The following is a 23,835-nucleotide window of genomic DNA, read 5'->3' as shown; positions in this document are numbered from 1 at the left end:
TCCTGGGGTGAGTGATGTTTTGGTGCTGCTGATACTATTCTTTTTTTCTCTTACCTGTAAGCTCCAAATACCTGGATAGTGCCTATTTTTTTTGGTTGGGACCTTCTTTCTGCCTAACTGTGTATGCCTTTTATTTTTCTGTCATTGTTTTGTTTTGTTTTGGATAGAGTGGAAAGGAATGGGGAGAGATAGAGAGAGATGTGAGAGAGACATCTATGTGAGAGAGATACATCGATTGGTCACTTGCCATATGACCCCAACCTGGGCCAGGTATCAAACCTGCAACCCAGGTATGCTCCCTTGACTGGGAATAGAATCCGCGACCCTTTTTTCTACAGGCCGATACTCTAACCCTTGAGTGAAACCGGCCAGGGCTTCTAGCATTGTTAATAGGAGAGTTAGAAGCAATCAAAAGACACATTTTTAAAAAAGACTTTTAATTGGCTAGATAAAGTTAAACTGTTGTTAACACCCTTCTTTAGAGTAGGAATTTTGCGATTTGTGTTTAGAAAAATATTTTCTACTTGCCACATATTAGCTTTTAATTAAGGGTAATTGACTAATTAGCTCCTCTTAGGTCATTTGAATATGGAATAGATCTCAACTAGATCTTAATAAGTATTCTGAGGAAGAATCTTGGATACATTTGAAAGCATAGACATGGATTTGTCTTTGTTTAAAGGTATCACTAACAAGGTATTTTCACATGACTGGGCTTAGTCATAGATCCACATGATAGAGAGTAAGAGTGAGAGAGAAAGAGAACTGAATAAGAAAGATTGTGTTAGGTGAAATTAACATATCACTGTAACAGAGCACAACACTAACAGTTACCCTCTCTTGTTCCTTTTTATTTTTGAAATCTAGGCTCTAGAATTTTTATTCCTATGTTATCCAGTATTAGAAACTATAAATGATCATTTAGGGCATATTATTTGAGCATTGTGGTAAATGGAGTACCAAGATTGTGCTCAGCTGGATGTACTTGTAACTTGATTCATAAACTTTAGTTTAAATAGTTAAGTATCGTCAAGAAATTTAGTCTTCATTATAGAAGATGTTGTCTGTAGATGGATTATTTTGATATTTTATTTTTTAGATTTTGAACAATATGTTTTTACTGATATTTTTAGAGAGAGAAGGGAGAGATACAGAAACCTCGATGTGAGAGATAAACAGCAACTTATTGCCTCCTGCACATCCCCTACTGGGGATCAAACCTGAAACCCAGGCATGTGCCCTGACTGGGAATTGAATCAGGACCTCTCAGTCCATGAGACAATGCTCAATGCACTGAGCCACACTGTCCGGGCAGATTATTTTGATATTTTAATTTAAATTGTGGATAGTTTCTGACTGCCCTGACTGAGAAGAATCTTTAAGTAAATCTGACCCCTGTTATTTATAATTGCTTTACTTTCTTTTGTTTTTAAATGATGAGTATATCTTTATCTATATGCAGTTAAGCTATTTTGTACAAAGTATGGAATGATGTTAAGTACAGTGTATTAAGATGATTAAAATTTGTTAAAAATATAAAGAGTGATCACCTTCAGTAGCTCTCTACAATATTTCTGTTCAGTTATTGCTATTAAAATTGTTTGTAAGTTCATTATAAAAATACTATATATTTAATATTCTGATAGCAATAGGAACTTTTAATCTTATTTTTTTCTTCTAGAGTCAGCTTAGTCAATGTAATAATGCTCTGGAGAACTCTGAAGAACTGCTAGAATTTGCAACACGGTCATTAGATATAAAGGAAGCTGAAGAATTTTCAAAGGTACACAAGAATCAACCACAGAAACCAAATTAATCCAATTAAAAAGAAAGTTTTGATTAAAAAATGATATTTCTCCTTTTGACTTTGAATTTATTTAGTCTTAAAAAGTCAAAAAGGAATATAAAGTGTAGTTTTGTGTTCTTTTCTATGAACTTATTGGGAAAACATAATCACTTGATGCAGATGAGCACTGTAACTTAGTGAAATCTGTTACTAAATTTCTTATTAGATGTTGCACCTTTTAGCTTAAGAAATTGTTTGAATGTTTTATTAAAATATGAAAATGTAGGTCCCTTATTTAAGGGGAATATTTGATATGAAAATATAAACAGTAGAGCAAAAAGAGTGCTAATGTTTTAACCTAGGTCCTGGTGTTTAAGAGAGTCTGAATTCTACTTTCTAGTTTTTATTTTAAGTAGAGTTGTTTTTCAAGGATTACCAATTTATCAAATCTGTTAACATTTGTTCTAGAAAAAGGATATAGAACATATTTAAAAATGGAGTGAAAAGAGTGGGAAATTAAGCTATATAATTAGCAAACTATAGACTGTTTAATCTTATCAAACTAAAATATTTTAGTTTGATGTTATTTTTCTTAGTTTTGTGGACAAAGTAGTGAGCTGCATTAGTATTAGAATGGTGGCTATATAATCCATTTGTGTCCACCTAATGTTTTCATTTTATGATTTCGTGTACTTGAAAGTAGAAAAATTTGTCTTGAGAAGGTGAAGTTTGCTGGTTTATATCCCTACATTTTGAAAATGAATTTTAAAAACTAATTCCTTTGAACAAAATTAATAAAAAGTTATTTTTCTATAAATCAGTGAACTAATTCTCAAATTTGGAGGTGGGTTGTGAGGAAATTCATCTTTGCATTTGGTAGCATTTACTATATAAAGGAATTATGAAGGAAATGTGTTATTCTTTAAGGTACTTTAAAAATATAAATATGTCACATATTTAGAGGGCATAGATATGATAACCTCAGATATCTGGGACGTAGCCAAATTACATGCAGAAAGCGAAAGATGTCGGAGTCATCAAAATCAGTGTCATTGAGTTCATGGGGAAGAGTTATGTCTTCTATTCATGATAGTTTCTCAGAATATGTTCACTATTAATATGTACATGGTACTAAAATTTTTAGCTTTTTTCTTTCTGTTTCCCTCTTGTCAAGAGTCCCCTTCTAGTGGAGTAGGGCAGCTGTTAATGACAGGCACAATCATGAGAGCAGGAATATTTAATAGCTGAGAGCTTGAGAGTGAGGAAGAAGACAGGAAAACCATCACAAGTACTCAAAAATAACTTGAATCCAGTTGCATTCAAATAGGGACTAATGCTTGGAAAAACTGTGATAAAAGTTTGTTTTTTCCAAGTTTCTCTTTTCATTGGCATTTTCAGAGTCTTTCTCTCCCCTTCCTTTCAAAGGCTACCATTCTCTCTTTCTCATTCTTTCCAGCTTTGTTAATTAAAACTGTTCCCAGCTATTTATAAATTGGAAAGATTCTGATAAAATAAATCACATTGTGGTTTAAGTGTATTTTCTTAATGTGCCAGTTGGCTTCTCACCTTATAATTTGGGTTTTGTCTTCCAGCATTTTGCAGTACTGCTTAAGAGCTTAAACCATTTGGAACTGTGGTGAACTAGATTGTCAGTGTTTCTTAGCCAGAAATCTAGTTTCTTATTCAAGAAAAACACCTGACTGAGAGTTGCTTGCAATTATTTTCTGAGTATATCCAAATAGTATCCAGATAGCAGTTTGATTCCAAGTGAGAACCTAATTTCACTTTCCTAGCCAGCTGCATGGACTACTGGCTTGCCCCAAACACCTAATGCTGACGGAATAGGGAAAGATGACTTTGAATATTAACTATTGGACTAGCAGTATATTGTCAGATGTTTGGAAAAAGAAGTTCTTCTAAGGTATACATACTTTTGTGAATATCTCATATTAAAGTGATTAAATCAGCCCTGGTTAGGTAGCTCAGTTGGTTAGAGAGTCCTCATGACATGCCAAGTTTGTAGGTTCGATCCCTAGTCAGGGCATATATAAGAAGCAACCAATGAATGCATAAATAAGTGCAACAACAAATTAATGTCCCCCACCCTCCCTCCCTTCCTCCCTGTCCTCCTTTCCTCCATTCTCCCCCTTCCCTTTCTTTCTTTTAAATCAATAAATAAAAATTTTCAATAATAAAGTGATTAAATCAAATTAATATGAATAGTTCATGGGGACAAAAAAAATGTCATGGGCTAAAATCCAGACCATGAGTCTTTTAAAACTTCATTATCTTCAAAAAGAGAATTTAAGTACTGATACTTAAATGATCACATTGTTATACCTCAACATGAGAACTGAATATGAAGCTATGCTATTTACCAGCATTAGACAGTCTGAAAGTAAGCATGAAAAATACGACAAATGGAAAAAGATTTTAGAGCATACTTTTATTACTTTTTTTAGATTGTTAAAAGTTTGGTAGTAAATATATGCAGAAAGATCACCAGCAAATGAGATTTGATCATTAGCTTTATTTCTGGATGGACAAGTAGCCAAAACACCACCAAACTTGGGTCCTCTGCTAATAGGTGGCCTGCACAACACTACTTTGGTCCCTTGCCAAAATTAATGTTCCTATCTTTCCCCATCCCCTGAATTTAGAACTTGAATTCAAGAGCTGAGTCTGTGGGACAGTTTCCAAGTGGATATCCTAAGCAGCCATTTCAATCACAATCTTGCCACGCATAACCCACTTGTCAGACTAGAAAGGATGGACTAGTTACCTGCCCAGGGTCCTACAGTGAAATAAAATGTACAGACTAAGGCAGAAGGGAAGCAATATCTTCTATTTATTTATTTATTTTTATCCTCACCCGAGGACATTTTTCCATTTTGTGTTCAGATAGAGCGGGAGGGAGAGAGAGGAAGAGAGAGAGAGAGAAACATCGATGTGAAGGGACACATCGAGTGGCTGCCACCCGCACGACCAACCAGGGCCGGGGACAAACTGCAACCGAGGTATGTGCCCTTAGCGGGAACCAAACCCGGGTCTCTCTGTACCGCAGGCCGACACTCCAACCGCTGAGCCAAATCAGCCAGGGCAGCAATATCTTCTACATTTGATCACCTATGAAAAGGGAGAATAGGTTTTGTGTTTTTCCCACTTCTGACTCACAACCCTTTGAATAGTGTTCAGTGAATGTCAGGCTCTGACCACTGGGAGCAGCAAATAAGGAGAAGGGTGGAAGCTCACTCAGTATTTTCAAGGAGCAGAAGCATCCGCAGAAGCTGCTTCTCTGGGCCAAAGTCAGGAGTGCTGGGAGAGGAGAGCACCTTTAACCAAAGTGTGAATGTTTCAGTTATGAAGGCAATTTAAAAACAAATCTAAATTTTGTTAAGAATAGCGCAAGCTATAATGTCCCCCCTTTATTCATTTATGGGTGTTTATGTTCTATAAAAATGTAGTCTATTATATAAATATCATTAGTCATATGTCATGTGTACACGGTACTGTATTCAAAGTTTATTTCAAGTTATTATGACTGAAGAAGACTTTTAAATGATTGTATTTTTAAAAATTAGTTCTTATTATAAACAGATTTATATAGAAAATAAAAAACTTCTGATGTATGTATGCCCTGGCCAGATGGCTCAGTTTGTTGGAGCATTACCCTGTACACCAAAAAATGGTTGCGGATTCAGTCCCGTCAGGGCATATACCTATGTTGCAGGTTCAATCCCCAACAAGGTGCATATGGGAGGCATCTGATGGATGTTTCTCTCACATCAATGTTCTTCCCTCCCTGCCTCCTTCCCTCACTCTCAATAAACACACCCTCAAGTGAGGATTAAAACACACACACACACACACACACACACACACACACACACACACAAAACTTCTAATGTATGGAATCAGTCAGTATGCAGTGTTTATTTTTTTAATTAAATTTTTTCCATCACCATTTATCCTCTCAATGCCCTCTTCCACCTCAGCCAACCACCCTCAGTTTATTTTATTCATTAGATTCCACATCTCTCTTCACTCTCTGTGACTGAGTCCATTTGATTTCCCAAGTTATTCTCTTAATATGGTATTTTGGGGGTGAGAGTAGAAGTCTCAATTATATATTATCAAAAAGTACTGAAAATGTATTAAATATTTGCCACTTACACATTTTCAGATTGTCTCAAGGAAACAGAACAAACTTATTTGTCCCAAATCTAGTGGAAAATTTTGAAGTATAAAACAATGTGAACATGTAGACAAAATCTGAAAAGTTTCTCAGTATTGTGTGGCATTCATATTTTTACTAGGGACTCTATTGGGCCTTACTGCAAATCAAAACAAAGATAATCCTTTTAGGCAAATGTCAATTTTGACATCTAGCTTTTGCTAGATTCATTCTTTTGACAGGATTAGTATATTTTTCTCTCAGCAATTATCATTCAGAAACAGTTATGTTCTTATTTTTGTTGCTATTTATCATTGTTCTGTGATTTTAACTAACTTGTTCTTTGCTGCATTTTTCTCCATTTCAGCCTGTATTTCAGATAATTTGATTATTAAATGTTTAATTCATTTTGGATAATTTTTTAAAAGTTATTATGTACATATCACATGGCTTAGGATCGACTTTTAGGGTTCAAAGATATCTTAGTGCTCACCATTTTATAAGAGTTAAGTGACTTGCTAGTTAATGTGATGGGCTGAAACTCAGATCTCTTGAACTTTGATTATTGCTTTTTTTTTGCTGACAAGTTTCAATTTTTCTGCTGATTGGGAAGAAATTTTGAAATCTCAAATGTTTCTGTTTGGCAGAAATGATTTACTGAGTTTAATAAACAAGATCTGAAACTTCATTTTATTACTTCCTTTTTAACTGTGTTTAGAAAATGCTACTTAATATAGCTGCTCCATAAATAGAATTATTTTAGAGTACTTTGCTTCTGGCATCTTTCTATAAAAGGAGAAAAATGACAATATTAAGAAGGCATATAGATACAATAATATATTAACATTCAAAGGGCTGGATAAAGTCATGGAAAAAAATAGTTTCTATATTCACTAATTTCAGATTAAAAACAAGAGACATTGGGAAACAATCTGATTTAACTTCTTTACATTTAATTAGTAATTATGAAGAACCATTTGTGATTCTACTACATTGTACTCTGACTACAATTCTATTTAGGGAAGTTTGGTCTTAGGTGACAGATTACTATAACTGATAAAATAAAGATCAGAATTGTAAGATTTATTTTTAAAAAATTGAGAAATGGAGAAAGGGAATGAAAGAGAGAGAAAGGAGTCATCTCTGGTATGAACAGAGGGAAACCACGTGTTGGCAAACAATATTTCACTAGAAGATTGAAATGGAAATAGTGATTGAAATCGAAATAGAAAATACATGTTGAGCAAAATAATATGGCTGATACTTCTTGAAGGCTTTCCAGTAATATACAGTATCATAACCTAGAAATCTAAGCATTCACTGAGTTTTCTTCATAACTCACTAAGTGGAATTATGTAGTTGCAAATAAATGTATTGGAGACAGAGCTGAGGTAAATGATGGGATCAGTTGGTACTTATTAAGCAGAGATGTTGAATTGACAAAATGTATCACAGTTGAAATAGAAACTTACAGGAATCAAGCAACATTGTAATGTGAATCTTTTGGATAGCTTTCTGCTTCGGGAGAAGAAATTCCAGGAAAAAAATTAAACAACCTATTTTCCCATTTAAGAGTTTTTTTTTACATTGGGCCCTTTTAGAGAAATATTTTTAGAATTTGAGACTTTCATTGGACAGAATAACGTTTTCAACCCCTCTTGCATTTACACAGTGTATGCTCTATAAAATTTGAGCCTAAGTGAAAGAGGAACCACTGAGTCTCCAGTTTTACCAACTGAGTATATTTATATATGTACATGGGATAACAGTTTTTCATAAGTTAGCTGGCTTTTCATCTATTTCTTTTCTGGTTTGTAACAAACAGCCTAGTACATTAAATGATAACATGAAAACTTTACATGCCTGTATACATGGGTCCACTTGCACACTAAAAATGGCACCCTACTAAATAAGGTAACACTGGATACAAAATTGAATAATTATAGACTGTTTCAGAAACAGTAATGGTCTTTCTGTTGTTTGGTTATTTGAGAGTGACTGGTTAGTAACAATCCTCTAACCAAGTTCTAAACTAGTTAGGAAATAAAATAATAAAGCTGATAAGAGGCCAAATACTGTTACAATGGTATTGGAGAATTTGGCTTATAGCAATGGGTAAGCTTTCCTAATATTGAATCCTTGAATTAGATTTACCCACCCAGGTAGGCTCAGTATGGAGATAACTCTGGTGTCTGTGTCAGGGAGGATGTTTCAGTGAAACTTGCTTTATCAAGGGAAAAAAACAGAATATATGTTCTCTGTGGGTAAAGAAGCTGCCAGAAAAAGGAAAAGGTGCTGAGCTACTTATTTCTAGTTTCTCCTTTCAAAGTCATAATTAGATTCAGTCATATTACCTCCCCAGGAGAAATGAGGGCACAGAAAGGCTGAGGAAATAATGATAGAAGTTTCTCTGTATGTAAAGAAACATCAAGTGCAGAGGAGTCTCCTCTTCCCCTCCCATGACACTTGTATTAATATCTTTTGGTTTATAATTCCAGCTATAATGACATTATTTCTTTTGTTAAAAAGTCATTGTGACTACTGTAACATTTATTATCCCTACTACCAAAGTAGTGTCATGATTTAAGGAACATACTGTAGATGCCACAGAATTGAGTTGTCTGCTGCAGAATGTAGGGCTTGAAAGGGATCTTTAGAAACATTAAGGGCCCACATCCCTTAATAAAGAAGTAGAATGATTAGTACATGAGGTCACAGAATTGATTATGATAGCACTGGAATTATATAACATACTGATCGAAATTGTAATTCTGTTCTTTTGTATAGAAAGGTTCTCAGACCAGAATATTTTAGGATGTGTATAAAAATGACTAATAGAACAATATTAGAACTGAAGAAGAGAGGCAATAGAAGCATTGTTATATATATTTAATGCTCAGTTACATTTAATAATTATTAAATATTACTGTGTGCTGAGCTTTAATGTTGGACACTGGGGACGCAGTGTTGAGGAAAACAGCTATAGTCTCCATTGGATGTATCATTAATTATGCTGGTCAATATGGGAAAAAACTTTTGTTGGATATATTATATCATATGTGAATGCAAAAGGGACAACAGTTTTTACTTGCATTGTCATTATTTTTCTGACTGTAACCAAGTAATAGCTGTGTCTCCTTCTTAAACTTACGCTAGCATTCTCAAAAAAAAAGAAAAAGAAAAGAAGATGATCTTAATGTAGAGTAGGTTTAAGTTGGCAGCTTCTATGAAGTCATCTGAGGGAAAGACCCCATTGCTCAAACTATTTCTTTGGCTTCTCCTAGTCTGAATTGTTGCCATTACAACTTATTCTTTGGGGGTAAAGGATTGTAGATCTGCAGCCTACTTTTATATGTTAGCAGGCAAACTCTCAGAATACAGTCTTTGTCCAGTGAAGGCATATAGAGAAAACTTGGAACAATCATTATGAAGTGGTGAAAGAGATCTCTGAAGAAAAATTGGAGAGCAGATTTGAAATGTGTAAGAAAACCATCAGAGTGCATAGAAATGTGTGTTCCATGAAGGAGAGTGATTGTTCTAGTGGAAGAATGTCAGACTGAATGAAAGTGGAGGTGTGTGATGATAATCTAAAGGTAAGAAAAAAAAAAAAAGCATTTGTAGTCATCTGGTTTTAGTTTGAAGTGTTCAGTTCCCCTCCTTTTAAGGTGATTATTATGGGGTCTAGATTTTCTACTGTAGTTCTAACATCACACATTGTGCACGCTGGTGCAGACTGTACACATTTCCTATAATTTATGTTTTGGTGAATATGAACTAATCTGTTCCAGGGTTTATATCCTAACTTTTCTTGCATGTCACTGCCATTGAAACTTGCATGAAAAGCACTAACTGCCTTCTTTCTCTCCTCCCTGATTTGTTCCAAGGCTGCCAGACAGATCAAGGATAGGTATGGAATAAAACCTACATTTTTATTTAAGTGTTGATATTGAAATCAGAAATGAAATTCAAGAACAGATTCTTACTAGAATCTCAATTAAAACAAAACTTTTTAATGGTCAAGTACGCCAAAAAAAATGTCTTCTGCATATTTTCAGGAATAAGCAATGTATTAGCAAGATTTATTAAAACCATAGTTGTGGACAATTATGTACTTCCAAAAGAATTTCATTTCTGGTATACTATAGTTAGTTTTAGTACAGTTCTTAATTAACTATGCTAATGGATGAGGAATCAATTTAAATAATTAAAAAATACATATTCCTAGAATGTATTTGTTGTACTTAAAATTTTTATAAGCATGTCTTATTTTCTGAGAAGTCACAGCATTTTAAATAGTCCTCAGGAGCTAAAGCTCTCCTTCACTGCTCTCCTGTTTAACACCTTTGTATTCTCATTCCGTCCTGTTCCTGGTGCCATCTCTTTCTCTTTCTAATGCCACTGCTATCTAGTTTATGGGAAGAGAATATTAAGGAAAATAATGAGACTCTAGTTTAAAAGGTCTTTCTCATTGATAGAGTCAGGATTAAGACAGGACATTGAGTACTTGCTGTAATGAATATACCAAAAGGCTAAAGGAGCTGCTGGCAATTTCGGATTGGGCTACCACAGAAGGGATGGTTCTGATCTGTCAGGCTACTCACTGCTCATTGACTATAGTGAGATCACTTAGGTTTCTTCATTTCAGGATTATGAGAGTCTCTGAAAGGCACAGCTCTTCAAATCACCACTCTGAATCCTAGATGAAATTATTTTTCATCAGATAATTTACAAAATTATTCATTATAGGTTGTGTGAAAATCAGTGTCTCTAATGTTAATCTTGGTTGAAGACTTCAATTCTGTGTTTCTCTTATGGTTGACTGGAGGCAAGATTCACATGGTAGTAATAACACTTTGAGCACAGATATTAATTTTTATACTTTTTGTATAATTTGATATCAGGGATTGGTTAAAGACATGGATCATTCTTATCCTAAATGTAGAAAGGAGATTATGAGAATGTGATGGTAAAAGTATTGGTTGTTTGAGGAATGGATGACAGGTAGTATTTTGGATAAGGTAGTTTGGGGTTGTATCTGCTGGAATTCACTGTGAGTGATCCATCTTGTGCCCTGGCTGGATTATTCTTCTGTTTAGCCACCTACTCCACTAAATCCTGCTCTGGTCTCATTATCTGGAATAGAAATCACTTCCTAATCAGGCTTTGAGCTCTCCAAAGACTGTGAGAGACCTTGCAATATTATCCCTTGTTCTTCTCCTAAGAATCTCTGTTGTTTTTGTACTTCCCAGAATTCTGTCCTTACCCCTGACCTCTTTCTCGATGTCCAGATTTATATGTCAGAATTTAGTGTTATGATCAGTGTTCATGGCTGAATGTATTCTTCAGTGAAACTTGATTTCTTTCCCTCTTCTAGCCCAACCTCTTGACTTCATTTCATCACTGTCCAAGTGATCTCAGGAGTCAAGGTTTCTTTTTTCTGTAGGGGCAAATTCCATTTATATTTTTGTTTTGTTTTGCTTTTCAGAGCCTATACTTTTGTTTAGATTCCCCACAAAATTTTTATTTCCTACTTACAGAACATTTCTGGGTTTTGGTTTAATTTTGTCCAGGTTTCTCCTATACAGTTTTTAGGTACTTGCTCAGGAAGCAAGCTTCTAGAATTTCATTATTGTAATTTATAATATAAAGATAATTTAAACATATAGTCATAATAAAATAATTATTTTTACTGAAGGAAGAGAGGATTATGCCCTTATGAGGTTGAAAATGGTATTTTAAGGAAGAGTATGTAACATACCTGAACAAGGAATCAAATATATAAAAATGAAAGTATCTGTGAGAACTCAGTATTTATCATTTCATATGACAGAAATTAATCAGGAGGAATAGCGAGAGTGACAGGAAGCACTGACGACAGAAATGAGATAATACATAACAGATCTCTGCATCTTTACAAAGCACTTCTGGGGCTTAGTAATGTTGGAGGGTGATTAGTTGAGGTATATTGTAGGAGTGACTGGTTCTTGAAGAAAGGGGTCATGAAAGGAAGGGTCAAGTTAATAAGTAGGGAGGTGAGGAAATTCAAAACGTCCATCTATATGTTGTATCTTTGCAAAAATAAAATGTAGAAGTGATCCTTGTATTCAGCTTTACTATTAGAAGTAAATCAAGAAAGTCAGGGTGTATTAAAACATTTGCAACAACATGGATCCTATAATATAATTATGAATTTCTAAATTGTTAGTTTGGGCTTTGAAGCACAATTGTCTAAATATATTCAGTCTTTTGAAAGATTATAGCGTTGTACATCTACCTTGATTTATGGAGACTGAAATTTTCACTGACTAGAAAATGAATGTCATTATTCTTGTTTTTTTAGGCTTTGATAGACCTTTCTATTGCTTTTTGGAGGGAACATTCTTTTTTTTAACCATGTTTTATTTTATTTATTTATTTATTTAGTGTTGTCTTTTTTATTGTTGAAACTATTACAGATGTCCCTCCTTTTTTCCCATTGATCCCCTCCTCCCTATTCCAAAATCCTCCTGCCTGCTAATGTTGTCTTAAACATGCTGCCACCACCACCCCAAACCTTTTCTTTTCTTTTTATTATATTTTTATTGTATTTATTTATTTTAAATTAATTAATTTATTTTTGTTACAGATGTTTCTTTTTCCTCCACTGATTCCTCCTCCCCCTCCCCCTCTCTCCCTGCCCTGTCCCAGCTTTGTTGTCTATGACCTTTGTTCATGCATACATGCATATAAGTTCTGTGGTTTATCTCTTCCCCACCACCTCCTGTTCTGGGGATTGTCAGTCTGTACCCCACTTCCATGTCTCTGGGACTACCTGGGGGGAACATTCTTTTTCTTTGAAGCCTTAGTGATTAAATCAATTTTTGCAGATAAAGTTTCAGAATTAAATTCCCTAATATACTTTCAGATATTTTTCTCAATAGTTAAAAAATGCACTTAATCAGGTTTAGAAGCAATTAAGTAAGTTCAAACCATTCATTGATTCTATGTGTCTTTACTAAGTACCTCTCTGAATATAGCTCTTTCAGAAGTCTTCGAATCAAAAGATACTAGGAGCTGTAAAAGAACAAAGTATGTAAGACTTAACCTTTGTTCCTAACTTTTTATTGATATAATCTGAAATTTTATCATTGAGAAACAGAAGCTTAAAATAGTATGTGAGAAATACTCAGTGAGTTCCCTTCCCCATAAATTGTATTTCAGTGTATAGCACTTTCTTCTTGATATAGATCAGTTAACTTTGTTTCTAAATAAAGTGATTACTTTCCTAGTTTTAAAATGAAATAAAGTATCTGAATACAGCAACAGATATTTTTCATCCTAAAATAATGAATACAGCAACAAGTTTGATATCTTTTATACCAATGATTCTAGGATAGATTTGGCAGATCTTAATGACTAGGCCTGGTATTCTCTTTGTTCTTCCAGCTCTATTTACTTCATCTCCCAAATTGTGCACTAGGAGGACAACATTCATGAATATTACTGTTGTATTGTTCTTTGACAAGAGATAATAAAGGGAGTTACTTTGTGATACTTGTGGAAATTTATTATATGAAAAACTGAAATTTGAGATAAAATGACAAATTAATAGAACATGATAATTTCTTTTCTTCCCTATTTTAATTGACAGAATAGTTTCCCCATACTGTGAATGAAATGAGGTCTGGTATAGGTTCTTTCTCTTTTGTTTATGTAGACCACATTCATCTAATAATTATGTATTGAACTCCTGTTATTTCTGTGGCATGTGGTTTCACAGCTGTTTCTCCTGTATCCTTCCATGCAGCTGATATCAGAGTAATTTCACGTCTTTCCTTTCTCATCCATGGCCTATCCTTAGCAGCTAACAAGCTACACAGTATTTGCTTAGTGTACCTCTATTATTACTTGAGGATATATGGAGTAGCTGTTACTACTAGGGAGAGTGTTTGAATCATGGTGTATGTACAGTTCATTATTTGGCATATGAAAAGGAGGGAGCCTGGCATCAGGAAGTCAGTAAGATTGAGTGTACAGAGGTTTAGATGTCTGTTGGGTCTGTTAAAGATTATTTATACTGAATATTTGTCTCTTGTGATACTTGTTGTATTTGTATGCAGTTTTATAAAACTGGCTGGAGGAAAATTCCTTAAAGTTACCTTAAATATTTTTATATTTTAAAATGTTTTATAGTTTTTTATTTTAATTTTTAAAGACTAAGCAAATTTCTATTTAGTTTTGTTATCTTTGTTATAGTTTCTGAAATCACTAGAGTGAAATAATTTCTGTCTTCTCGTTTTATAAATTAAATATATAAAATTTCTCATTCCTTTATTTGTAAAAGTATGTTTGTGTTTGCCGTAGAGTAACAATGGCTTCAGCCTTTCGCCTTTCTTTGAAACCAAAGGTCAGTGACAACATGACTCATTTAATGGTGGATTTTTCTCAGGAAAGACAGATGTTGCAGACTTTGACGTTTTTGCCAGGTAAGTAAGGGCATATATTATATGTGAAGTTACATATACATATTTTTTCTACAAGATTTTTCTGTATGAACATTGGAATAAGAAGTATAGCATGCTTTTTTTCTTTATTCAGCTAAGGAGTAATTAAATTTGCTAGTCTTTGCTTTAGAGAATTATTTTACTGGTAGTTAAAATTTCATTTTTAAGAATCCCATTGAAGAATATGTTTTATCATTAGTTTGACAGCAGTACACCCTAGTGTAACACTGGGTCTTGCGCCCAGACTTCTGAGATTTGAATCCTGGCTGCCACTTAGTTGCTGTATAATCTTAAACAAATTATTTAACTTTGTTTCATTTTCTTCATCTTTAAAATGTGATGTTATCCTTCTGGGGTTTTTATAAGGATTGAATGAGTTGAAATCTCTAAAACACAGTTAACACTCAGTGAATGTTACCTACTGTCATTACCATTTTTGTTGTGGTGGTGGTTGGGTCAGATGGAATTTTATTTCCAGTAATAATATCTTAACATTGATTTATTTAGAGTATCAGCATGAGGATATTTCAGTAACCAAAACCATTTGAAATCAAGTCCCAAATTATTTGTCCACATGTTTGAAAAAGTCAATTAAAGACCTTTTGGTTATTAGTATTCTTTTTTTTAGCTAGCATCAAGTAATGTTAAGTTGATAGCTAAAACAATCTGGACATGGTGATTTGGGGGATCAGGAAATCTGTTGAAAGGAAAGTGTTTTACTTAATTGGCTTTTTGTTTTTAGAGGTTAGCTGTTTTTGAATAGAGAATGTTTGATACAAAACCATTCTTCTCTGAATATTTGGTCAGGGATTTAAAATATGATTGGAAAGACAAGGTTAGTAGTCATGAAACTAATGGACCTAGGAAGGGTAGCACAAGTGAAGTATTAACATGTGTGGTACAGATCAGAAATTCTAGAAGTTTATAGACAAGAGAAAGAATCATAGTTGTAGAGGAAGAAAGTATACTTGTCAGTGCATATCTACCTGTAAATTGGCCTTTCAGATTTGCTAACCATTATATTACTGTTCATACTACTTCTAAAGTTAGAAGGAGAATAAGGAGTGGTGGATTATGAATGTACACTAGTTATTATTTTTTTAAACTACTAAAAAATTATCTTCTCACCATTTCTTTCTCTTGGGTTTTCAGTAATATTGTTGAAAAAAATTTTGTAGTGATTTTTAGAAAGAGGAAGGGAGAGAGAGAAATATCGATCCGCTGCCTCCCACATGGGTCCCAACCAGGGATCCGACTTGCAACCTGGGTACGTGCCTTGACTGGGAATTGAACCCGCCATGTTTTGGTGTATGGGATGATGCTCCAACCAACTGAGCCACACCAGCCAGGGCTCTTAACAGACCAAGCCAGGCCTACTGTCAAGCAAATGGCATGCACAATTAGGATTTCTTCTTTTGGCAAACTGTTAATATAGTTTGAAAGAATGAGGTATAATAAAACAACAGCAACAACAAAAAATCCTGGGGAGGAATTTCATCCCTAAAGAAAAGCATAGTAGGTTCTTAAAGTTTATGAAAGATGAATTCATATTACCAATGTTTTATATTCTGCTGTAGCATAAAATTTTCTTATAAAATACAGTCAGATTAGGTAAAAAATGAATACCTTTATCTCTTAGTAATTCATTCTATAGATACCACAAAAATCAACTCTACTCTGTGTTATATATAGTACATGAGCTGTGGACTTATCTGAGTCTGAAAAATGAAAGTGATGATGGATAATTTCAAGGTCATTTTCTTCTACTTTAAGCCATTAAGAAAATATATATTGAAAGTTAGAGTTTATAGTCTCCTCTCTGAGCTTCTACAGCTAAAAAGAGAACATGTTTGTGGCAGTATTGATGCCACTTGCACTTTTACGTTCACATGCGGAGAAAACCTTAGTAAAATTCTTCACCCCCTTTCATCTTTCCCTGAAGTTTTATTCCTCATTAATGAACTCTTTCTTCTGCATAGAATCTTGGGTGAACTTCCCACTTATTAGATCCAAGTCAACCTTAATTTGACTTATCGCTCTTAAATCACCTAAATTTTCTTTTTCCCTCTCAAGTATCACCACTTTCTTGGATTTTTCTTTTTACCTCGGTTACTACGTTTAGCAGTTTGCTTTCTTTTGGCGGCCACTATTCATAAGAAAGAAGAATCTACTTGCCAGTACATTCTTACTGGAATGGTAGCTGAATAGAGATGTATATAGTGGAGAGTTAGCCAGACCCAGTTACAAATTAAGTGACTCTCTCTTTGTACCAGCTTCTTGGGACTTTTAGGACATTTTTGACTAGGCATAATTATAAAATTACTACATGCCAAGTAGGCCTTTACATTTCCTCACATGTAGGCAATATAGAGTATATTAAATTCATGAATGTCTATGGTCTATTCTCTTGGCTATGAATAGTAGTCTGTATTGCTTATGTTCTAGTATAGAGACTAACATCTGTTATGTATATTATAGAGACAATAACTCACAAGACATAGGAAGGAAATTAATCAGTGACAGATGTTAAGTATTTCTTTGGTTGGTTGTTGTCTTACTATTAAAGTATATCAGATTCCAAGTATTTATTGTACAATTACACACATATAAGAGTTGAACTTTGGAGACTATCATTAGTGGAGATCAATTGTCCCACCTCTCTTCCTCCCACCCTTTCTTACTAGTTAGACTTAAAGATTTAAAATTTATATCAAATTCCTTTCTTCTTCTTCTTGATTCTTTTATTCAAGATATTTACTTTGTTATTTGTTAGGTCTCATATTGCTTTGCCTTTTAATTTTTGTATATAATTTCTTTGTTATTGTTGTGTTTTTTTAAATTAATACTTTGTTCTTTAAAATAGGTTTAGCTCTATGGAAAATTGAGCAGATAAAACAGAGAGTTTACCATATACTTTCCTCCTCCCCACTTGCAATTTCCCCTATTAACATCTTGCATTAGTATGTACATTTCTTATCATTGATGAACCAGTATTGATATATCATTATTAACTAAAGCCCATAGTTTACATTAGGGTTCACTGTTTTGTGTTATACAGTTCTATGGGTTTTGACAAATGTATAACGACATGTATCCACCATAACATTATCATACAGAATAGTTTTGTTGCCCTAAAATTTTCCAGTATTCTGCTGGTTCATCCCTTATATCCTGTATCATTGCTAGTTTCAGGATTTTTTTCATTGATTCTGTGGGGTTTTCTCCATAGATAATTATGTTATCAGCAAACAAAGACAGTTTTATTTATTCCTTCCTGATCTAGATACCTTTTACTTCCTATTCTTGTCTTACTACATTTAGCTAGAACTTCCAGTACAGTGTTGGATAGGAGTAGTAAGAGGATCCTTGCCCTAGGGGAAAAGTACCTAGTTTCTCAACATATTAAGTATGATGTTAACTATAGGTTTTTGTAGATGTTCTTTATCAAGTAAAGCCTCCCTCTATTCCTAGTTTGCTGAGAATTTTTGTCATGAGTGGTTGGATTTTGTCAAATGTTCTTTGTTGATATGATTATATGATTTTTCTTCTGATGTGATAGATTATATTAATTGATTGAAAATGTTGAACCACCCTTGCATATTTGGAGAAAATCTTTTAAAACTTTTTTTCAGTGACAAAATGTTTAAATACTATACCTGCATGGTTTCACACATTTTAGACACATCTATCTGTATCAGTGGAGGACCATGTTCTCCAATTAGCCTGTTATATAAATGAAACATCTGTTAATGTTTAGGAGCTATGGAAAAGTCTCTTTGATGGGAAAGAAATGGATTAATCTTCATACATGTTGATTGTGGCTCATTTATCCCAATTTATGTTAATGAGTCATAGAACTCTTCAAAGAAACATTTTTAAAATTCTTAAGTATTTGGAGGGTTGGGGAGTTCATTTTTGTTTAGTGCTGAGAAATTACAGTTCTTTTATAAACAAGATTTAGAAAACACATTGAAAATATCTTGAATTATTTTAATTATTGGATTCAGAGCAAGTTATTTTATTTCCTCAATAGTGATTTAATGTCTATTCTACAGCTGTTTTAAATAGATTAAAAGTACATGTTGAGAGGTAACAAGTTATTCTTGATTCTTTTTTCTTAGCGTGTTTGAATTGCATTTTGTGTATGAGGATTTAATACACTTTGAATAAGTCTATGAAAAAATTTTTAAACATGAATTTTTAAACAGAGCTTTGAAAATATATTGCATTTATAGGATATCTCTTCTCTTAGCCTAATTCAATTGAATAGTTCAAAAGCAACATGAAAAACCATAGTTTGAATGACAGACATAAATATTGGATTAGTACTATAATAAATGAGAAATGAGCCTTTTTTTTTTCCTTCAGTCCCCAAAGCTCCAGAGATAGATCCCGTAGAGTGTTTGGTGGCTGACAACTCTGTAACAGTAGCTTGGAGAATGGCAGAAGAAGATAATAAGATTGACCATTTTATACTGGAATATAGGAAAACTAATTTTGATGGACTTCCACGTGTAAAGGATGAGCGATGCTGGGAGATAATTGATAATATTAAGGGTACTGAATATACATTATCAGGTAAAAAGATTGCATTTCATGAATCTTTCTCAGAAAATAAATATAATTGTGAAAAATATTAAGTTTAATTAACATTAAGTTTAATTTGCCAAGTGACTTTATATATTCATTATAGAAGTGAATGTCTTTTAAAATATCAGAAAACCTTCATTGAAATTACTTCTGGGTATTTGCAAACTGGTAAACATGGTATGTAAACAAACATGAAGGGATGTTCTGGAAACAATATTTCACAATAACATTGACTTTTACCTTAGTTTTCTAACAAAAAAGCTGTCAATTTTCTAGATGTACACACTTCTCCACAAATATTGTGGCCTTTACCCTTTTATGATTATCTTCACAGTAATACTCAAAGTAGAACCGTGACTTGGTATTAAAAATTTGTTGGCCTTTTGAAAGTCTTTAAAAAGATATCTCCATATATAGGGGAACTTTGCGTATTTGAAATGGCTGAATGTTGCCTGCATTGTTAAATGCTTCTTATGCATGATCAGTAATATTAGTAACTTTACCATTTTTGAACACTTAACATTTTAGGAGTTGGGCTAAAATGTATTACACAATACATATCATTTAACCATTACAGTACAATGTCATTTAATATTTATAATTATGAGGTTGGTTTTATTATTTCTATTTTACAAATACAAAACTGTGGATCTGTCATATTGTTGAAAGTCCAATAGCTAGTAATTTTTTGACTATCTTAATCTAGACATGACTAATTTCAGAGTTTTGTTATTAATCTCTATGCTTCACTTTATCTTTAAATTTGTTTTTCACATAAGACAATGTTCCATAAATATAATAATTCCTTAGGGTGTTTACTTTCCAGACATTGAATGTTATTTTAAATTCTAGCATTTATCTTTGAATGAAACACTACCTTTAATGAGGCTTGACAGTACCTTCTTAGCACTAGGTTTAAAAAAATTCATTGATAAACTGTATAATTTATTTCTTTTGAAGAAAATAAATAAATTATTATTATTTCAGGCATTATCACTATTTTTTTTTTAATCCTCACCCGAGGATATTTTTCTATTTATCTTCAGATAGAGTGGGAGCGGGGGAGAGAGAAACATCGATGTGAGAAGGACACATCGTGACTGTTGCCTCCTAAACAACCCCGACCAGTGTTGGGGAGGAACCACAACTGAGGTGTGTGCACCTGACTGGAATCGAACCTGCGACTCTTTGGTCCACAGGTCAATGCTGCTGACCCAAATCAGCCAGGGCCATTATCACCATTTTAACATAAATTTATATTCTTCTCAAGTAAAGAGAACGTTCCAAAGAGGAAAAAATGTGTGTTTGAAGGTTCATACTCCTACTTTTAGAGTAGATTCCTTTACTTTTCATGTCTGAAAACCATTTTCATTTTTTTTAGGCTTAAAGTTTGATTCCAAGTATATGAATTTCAGAGTGCGAGCTTGTAACAAAGCTGTGGCTGGAGAGTGTTCTGACCCAGTGACTTTAGAGACCAAAGGTAAGATCAGTAGATATTTATACAGCATAAAATAAACAGCATCTGAAGTTGTCTGAGACTTTGTGACAGGAAGCGTTTTATATATTGTTGCATCTCTCCTCCCTCTACCCCAAATTCCCAAGAATAGGAATTTTAAGATGGAGAAATTAGGACTACATTAGATTTTCCTTTATCATGGTATTCAGATAGGTAAAGGAGACTGAAATGATAGTCTTACATTCTCAGGTGGTTGCTTAGTTTACACATTTTTGTTTAGTATAAATATATAAACATCATTGAGGTCTGTCCCATGTTTTCCCAGGGAATGGATTATGGCTCAGTAAAGGGGAAGTACCTCTTCAGTTTAGTTCAGGTTCTCTCTGTTTTCTTAAATCTTATTGTAGAAACTAACATTTATATAGTTTATTAATGGTTACAAAGCACTCTCACATTCTTCATCTGATTGTTAAAACCATACTAAGAGATAAGTAGAATAAATAGTATTGATAGCCATTTTGCAGAAGAAAGTGAAGTTCAAATATGTTAAATGACTTGTGTATGATACCTAGAACTAACTGGGAAAGGTGTGACTAAGAATCTGTTTCCAAATTATGTGCCAGCCCCTATTGAAGGCGCGAACCTAGGTATGCAGAGTCTATGAGAGCAGTTTGGATTTAGTTAAAACTCCAAGATTTCAACTCCCATATTTAACACAGAGATTTTTCAGATATTTATCAGTTTGAAGGTCATAATGATAGAGATCTTTCCAGTTATGAGATGATAATTGACTAGGTTTACTTCCAGAATCAGAATCTGTACATCTCAATGGTATGTATATATTTATACTACATTGAAGTTTGTAAACTAAGGATTCGTAGAGAAAAACTAGTTAATTCTAGTTTTTGCGAATATTTCTCACTATGAGATGGACTCTCTCATAGTGTGGATAGACCGAAACTCAACCCTGGGCCCACTGAACAGTGATTTTGAGCTTCAGGGAGATCCAGAATAAAATCTGTCTTTTAATAGCTATGGGTCACAGATTTTCTAAGGTTATTCTATAGCACTGGAGTGGCTATTAATGAAAGCAAGAACTCCAGAGGAAAAGTCCAGATTTTTAAAAAATGACATGTTGAACAGTTGTTTACTAATTTTCTTGGCTTGCTGCAGCTCTTGTTAACCAACCAATAGAAATAAGTGTATGAACAAAGAACTGGAGGGAAAGGGAGAGAAGGATATTAAATATTTATCTCCATATCTCCAGTTGAGGTCTACCAATATTTCATACTCTGCTACTTATGGTGCTTGATGTGGAAACTAGTGAACATTATCTGTCTCCTCAGTATATGTGGCACTATATCTTCTGTCATTGGAATTGTCAAAAGTGATGCATAACCTTAAGTCCTTATGACCAGAATTTTAAAACTATATTATCCCGTACTTCTTGTAAAGGTAAATGATGTGGTATTAATCACAATTTACTTTCTGACCTCCAATGATAATGGCTGTAATGTTTTACAATACCAAGAAAGCAGCCACCAGTGCATATTGAACTCTAAATATTTCTGTATTCTGAGTTTTTTGGTACTTTGTTTTAACAGACTTTTAAAGATATGAAAACTAGTAACTAGCTATAGTACAGGGCTTATTATATAAGAGACAGGACTAACATTTGAGAACTCATTATTGAAGCCAGTCTTTTGTTGTTGTTAATCCTCACCCTAGGATACTTTCCCATTGATTTTTAGATAGAATGGAAGGGAGGGAGGAAGAGAGACACTGATTGGTTGCCTCCCGCATGTCTTCAACCAGGGCCAGAGATCAAACCAGCAACCCAGGTACTTGCCCTTGACTGGAAATTGAAGCTGAGACCCTTCGGTCCACCGGGCTAATGCTCTAACCTCTGAGCCAAACCAGCCAGGGCAAAGCTAGTCTTAAAAAAAAAAAAAAAAAAAAAATGGTATTATCCCTGTTACCTTAGCCTCTAAGACTTGGTTGAGGTTTCATAAAAGGATAGCATCCAAAAAAGAGAGAGAGAGAGAAAGGGGTAAAAGATTACACCCTGGGATTGAAACATGTCTTTTTGTTTGGGTGCTGTGGTATTTAATAAGTCTGATCTCAAGTGACTTGGGGGGTGATACCTTTTCTGCCACTATTGACTCCACCCTTCTCTCCATCATACGACACATTAGAGCACAGCCTGAGGATTTTTTCTTTTTATTTATTTTCTTAAACCAGCTTTTGAATTTTAACAAGTAACTGAGAATTGATGGCACCTTTGAGTTAGATCCACTTTTCTTTCTCAGAAATGTAGATGCCCTCACATGCATTAAGTTAGCTAATAGCTAATATAGAGGTTAACCCTGTTTTCATAAGGCAGTTCATTCTTGGTAGCACAGTGTCTCAATTTTACTTAATCCTAGCTTTTTAGTAACCTACCTATTAAGGAATTCTAGTTCCATTTTTACTAAAAAGCTGAATTATTTTTTCTTTCTGTAAGTTCATGTCTGTTCACATGCAATTTTGAAAGCTATTAACTTATTGCATAGCATGACAACTACTAGAAGTGATTATGGTCAGTAAATTTGTATTTAGAATGTTGTATAAAGACCCCAATTAACAATGGGTCAGATGCCAGGTTGTAATTAAAGTGCTCTTTACAGAACAGTAGAGGATAAAAGGATTCTTGATTTACTAGATAAACATTAGGCTCTCCATATGAATATTTTGTTATTTGATGATGCATACTTCACAGGCATGCTGAAGCCTCAGCTAAATCCTTAGGTGAAATGGCGTATTGTAAAGGAATATTCCGTCAATGAGTAATTGCCAGAAGTTTGAACTTTGGGAGGGAGATACAACTAAGAGAGAGAGATTTGCTGGTAACTAGAAGATGATATTTAAGACAGAGATTCTAGGAATTGCATTTATTATAGGAGGAACTGTGCCTTATTCAGCATTACGTTTTAATGATTTACCCTCCATTTTCAGAGAGAGGCTATAATGATTTCCTTAATTAGCTGTCCTGAGTAAGTTTTTTGGTTAGTACACTTAGTTCCCCAAAATACCAAATAATTTGAAAAGTGTTGTTTTGTGTGTTTTTTTGGTTTATTTTCATTTAAGTAGGGCCCCTCTCCCCTTGTCATGTAAACCATCTCTAGCTCTCTCAGCAGTGTCAGTTCCCTTGCTTCTGCCCTCACTGCTGTTTCTCCATGCTTGTCTTAATTTGAACCTACTGAGAGTTTAAATATGAAATTATTAAGTATTAGAGCATCAGGAAAAATATGTGTGCTAGGCTCTATAATTGTTTTTACACCACATCACTTTCTCCTCATTCTTAATT

The 23,835-nt window shown here is 33.9% G+C and overlaps 1 protein-coding gene across 1 annotated transcript in view; it reads left to right on the top strand.

Moving 5' to 3' along the window:
• FSD1L (fibronectin type III and SPRY domain containing 1 like) overlaps window positions 1-23,835 on the top strand; it is a 63,016-nt gene that overhangs the window by 22,326 nt on the left and 16,855 nt on the right. The window contains exons 4-8 of the mRNA XM_036261644.1: window positions 1,682-1,783; window positions 9,845-9,867; window positions 14,304-14,425; window positions 18,812-19,021; window positions 20,415-20,513. Coding sequence (XP_036117537.1) covers window positions 1,682-1,783; window positions 9,845-9,867; window positions 14,304-14,425; window positions 18,812-19,021; window positions 20,415-20,513 — 556 coding nt within the window. The remainder of the gene's footprint in view (window positions 1-1,681; window positions 1,784-9,844; window positions 9,868-14,303; window positions 14,426-18,811; window positions 19,022-20,414; window positions 20,514-23,835) is intronic.

The sequence above is a fragment of the Molossus molossus genome, unplaced genomic scaffold (assembly GCF_014108415.1).
Source record: "Molossus molossus isolate mMolMol1 unplaced genomic scaffold, mMolMol1.p scaffold_m16_p_14, whole genome shotgun sequence".
Lineage (NCBI taxonomy): Eukaryota > Metazoa > Chordata > Mammalia > Chiroptera > Molossidae > Molossus > Molossus molossus.
Note: the sequence above shows the minus strand (reverse complement) of the source record. Positions and strands in the feature narration are given on the sequence as shown.